This window comes from Lentinus tigrinus, assembly GCF_003813185.1.
Source record: "Lentinus tigrinus ALCF2SS1-7 unplaced genomic scaffold L226scaffold_68, whole genome shotgun sequence".
Classification (NCBI taxonomy): Eukaryota; Fungi; Basidiomycota; class Agaricomycetes; order Polyporales; family Polyporaceae; genus Lentinus; species Lentinus tigrinus.
In genome coordinates, this window is record NW_027137977.1 from 38,168 (window position 1) to 42,119 (window position 3,952).

Here is a 3,952-nt window from a genome sequence, read left to right on the forward strand (position 1 = left end):
TAAGAGAGTCAAGCAGAGAGTAAGGAACAGAGACGAGAACAGAAGTCAGAGGTCGGAGGTCGGAGGTCCGGTCAGAAGGTCAGACGGAGATCAGACGGAGGTTGGCAGAGAAGTCAGATAGATTGAGTACTGAGTAGTCGAGTGGGTAAACGAGATATCAGAACTGAAGAACTATGCGACTGTAAGGTAGGGTTTATATACGGAAGTCTGAATGTCCGATAGGAGTCCGACAGGAGTAGAGACAGGAGGCGGACTGCGGAGATGACGGAGCGGAAGCAACTGAACTGGGCTAGTAAGTGTAGGCAGCGGATACTGATGTCATAATACGATCGGATGACAGAGCGGGGGTCGGAGGCAATCGGAGTCCGGACGGAAGTCCGGATAAGGCAGGAGGGAAAGGAGTAGGGGTGGTGACGTATTAGCCGGGAAAGGGGGGCGGAGTTCAGGGGTAGTCGGGTCGGGGTTGTGTCGGAGGGGCGGCAGGGCGGACTTGGGCACGGGATGTGACACTGTCGGAACTTTCCGGGATATATCCAGATAGCCTTAGATGCCGGGACAGCCAGTTGTTATTAGGATAATATTACCTTGTCGTCAGATGTATCCTGGCACTTATCCAGAAATAATATTATCAGGGATGTGAACACATTCATATTCAAAGCAAGAAGGGGAATGGCAAGACACAGGAGACAGATGACGGCTAGACACTGTATTCGAGGACATCACCTTGACCGGGGCCTGGTCCTCCTCCAACTCCTCCATGACAGTAGCTACAGCAGTCTTCAACGGTTGCGGCTTGAGCCTTCCCCTTTCCCTTTTCCTTCAATGGCAGCTGTACCACACCAGCATCAACCTGAACTGGCGCGGGACCAGAAACATTGGCAAGGTGTGCGTTGTTGGGACTGGCGATCTGCGTCTGAGCAGCCTTATGGCAAGGGATTGCCATGTTGAACTCTGAGTGATTACTCGAGTCCCTGTGACCCATTCAAGTCGCGATTTATTCCCTGTGATGACCACATTGCATACTTACACCTCTCTTTACAATTAGTCGCTCGCTACTTTTTCCTCCGAGTTATCAGGGCTTCTACCACCATTTAATATTTGCGCAGTCCCGGGATTGAACACCCAACTTCCAGCTGACACAGCAATTTTTCTTTTTCGCTTTGTTGATTCTTTGAGTGCTCTCTGAGCGCTGTGGCTTGGTCTACTGTACAGTTGCATAGCGTACATAACACGCACTGTACAGACGGTGCTGTGTCGAGCTCTGGAGTCCTTAGACTTCACAGAGCTCAACATAGATGTGTAGATTTGCTTTTGTCAATATATAAGACTTCACAGAGCTCGACATAGGCCATTGATCGCTCTGAGGCGCACTGCAGCCAAACAAATTTGACTAAAGTTTGCACATAGCTCTCTAGAGTGCGCTCAGTCTGAACAATGAGCCCAGAGTATAGGTCAAGGATGTTGTAGCGTCGAATCACCTTGAGCAGTGCCATCCAGCGCTTTTTGGATGTAGGAAGGGCATTGTAACAGGCTGGAACAAGAATCTGCATGAATAAGTAAGTGAATAAAGCTTGGATTAGATGTATCATGACTCTCTCCACCTTTGAGATGTCTTGATACTTAGTTCCATCTGCAAAGTTGACAGTGGTGACATGATTGAAGTGATTGAGATCACTTCAACTGCGCACTTCACTGAACCTATAGAGACAATCTGGGTCAGCACTTATGAGAGATGCCTAGGAAATACCACATTACTGTTTGTTGACAAGTGCACAAACATCCCGTGTAGCCTTGCTTAGGATCTCCTGCCACTGAGCCATCAGATGGTCACTGAACAAGCCACCATGGTAGAAATGCAGGTGGTCAAATATCAGTGATCAATGAACATTATACTGTGGCATTTTCCAGAAAATATTCTGATGGAAATAGACCATGGTCAACCTCAACTGCATTGTAAGACTTGTAAAGAAGCTCACATGAACTGGACGGATACCCAGTGGTTGCAAGAGTGCCTCCTTAGCCCCAGCAGACATGTGTTTCTCCACAATTTCCTGCACCTCTTGATAGTCCTGGAGAGGATATGCAGTGTCAGGTGGCCAGTGAATGACATGCTGTTGATCCTTTGGCACCAAACAGATGGGACATGGTGCCAATCCATTAGGCCCATGTATGAGGGACATCATTGCTCTAGAAGTGTATGTTAGCCTTTTACTAGTGCACATATGTCCATAAAACCTACTGCTCTTCATAATCTGCAGACAGTATTAGAATAACTGGGTAGAGGACATGCTCAATATTGTCACCACATTGAGTTTTCTGCCCGATAGAATAGACCTTGGCAAGCTCCTTGAGTAGTACCCAGAATGCTTTATGCCAGACGACACGTTTTAGGTTGGTATAACCCAGTTTGCCCTCTTCATCCTCATCCTCAACCTGTGATAGTACAGTTAATATAAATCTCAAAGTGTGTGAGCGCACATACAACAGGTAGAAATCCAACAACTTGACCACCACCATAGCCTTCTCCATCATGTATCTCTGAAGGGAGATTTGCTAGTTGTGCAACTATAGGATAGCCCTTATGACTACCAAATGACAAGAGACATGTCTTGTCTGCATAGAGAATGAATGCAACAGGATACCCTTCTGCAGGGAGTTCACTCTACAACACACAATCAAGCTCGCATTCCGACTGCAGCATAATATGACATGCACACCTGAACATCCCACCAGTAATCTGCTGTGTTTGGCTCATCCCAGAACCGAACCCACTCTCCATCAGTGAACTTGAACTGCTTCACTGCATGCCAGGTGATGTGCTGAGCAAGCGTTGTATCCTTGATGAGGGCAAGTGCCCACTGCCACGATGATCGAGTGTGAACATCAAACTCGAGAGTACCTTTGCGGTAAGGTACTTCAATGATGGACTTTTCAAACTACAGTACATGAGCTATGCAATTTACTGGAACAAATAGATCATACAAACAGCGGGTTGGTGACTCTTTGCATTCTCCCAAGCAACATGAACATCAGATGCCAACTTAGAGGACAGCTGCGCAGGATCGGCTGCAATCTTCTGGACGAGTTCAAGCACAGAGTCAACCTGCTTGGTATTCAAGCTGGCCTCTGCGCAGAACTCGGAGAACTCAAAGTCAATATGACTCTTGAAGGGTAACCATGGTTGTGTGAGGGGTTGGAAGGGACCGTCCGGGTAGCGCCCCCCGACGGCAACAATGGGTCATCCTTCTTGAAGTCCTTGAAACAGGAGAACTCGAGCAACCTGTTGGCCTGTGGGTGGTACTCAACCTTGAAGTTGTCCTCTCTAGGGGCCCACTCAGCCATCACAGCTGCAGCCGGTTGCAGAACATCGGATGTTGGCAATGGCAGTGGTGCAACATCCTGCCTCAACGACGAAGCCTGGACTGCCGGGGTGCTCCAGGAAGGCTTCTTCGCACCCACAGACTTGCTTGTGTGGGGTGCCTTCACCACAGCGGCAGGTTGGAGACCTGCATGGGGGAGGAAGAGTTGGGTTGTGTTGAAAGATGAATGTATACGTCCGTGGCATGAGGACTTATCTGTAGGTGGCGTAGGTGTGAAAGCAACTAAGCATTGCCAATCAGTGTTGCCCACGGTGAGACGAAACATAGTACTCACTTCAATTCCTGAGCGAGGGTGGGGCATATGAGGCCTAGCTCGAACAGGCACAACATTGTCCTCTGCACGGACCTGAGCGTCATCACCTGCAAGACGCGAGGCCGCAACGTTAGTGAAGATCAACTTAAGTGCAGTTGTCACGAACCTTGATTGGCTCTCGTGTGCTTGGGAGCGGGAGTGGCTGCTCCTGCCGCAGGACAACTGCCTGATTTTGATGTTGACCTCCCAGTCTGAATGGTTGACCACAAGCGGAGCAAGTAGATGTCTCTTGAGAGGCCATCATGAGGTAGATCTGCAT

The 3,952-nt window shown here is 48.8% G+C and overlaps 1 protein-coding gene across 1 annotated transcript; it reads right to left on the bottom strand.

The window, feature by feature from the left end:
* Positions 1-697: 697 nt before the first annotated feature.
* Positions 698-3,952, bottom strand: L226DRAFT_527358 (uncharacterized protein; the record flags this gene model as incomplete). Its single annotated transcript, XM_067679107.1, has 12 exons — positions 698-971; positions 1,237-1,275; positions 1,372-1,544; positions 1,977-2,187; positions 2,240-2,433; positions 2,483-2,662; positions 2,718-2,936; positions 2,987-3,163; positions 3,205-3,422; positions 3,460-3,506; positions 3,655-3,740; positions 3,800-3,952. The coding sequence occupies 12 exons, from the start codon at positions 3,950-3,952 to the stop codon at positions 698-700; spliced, it is 1,971 nt and encodes a 656-aa protein (XP_067528824.1).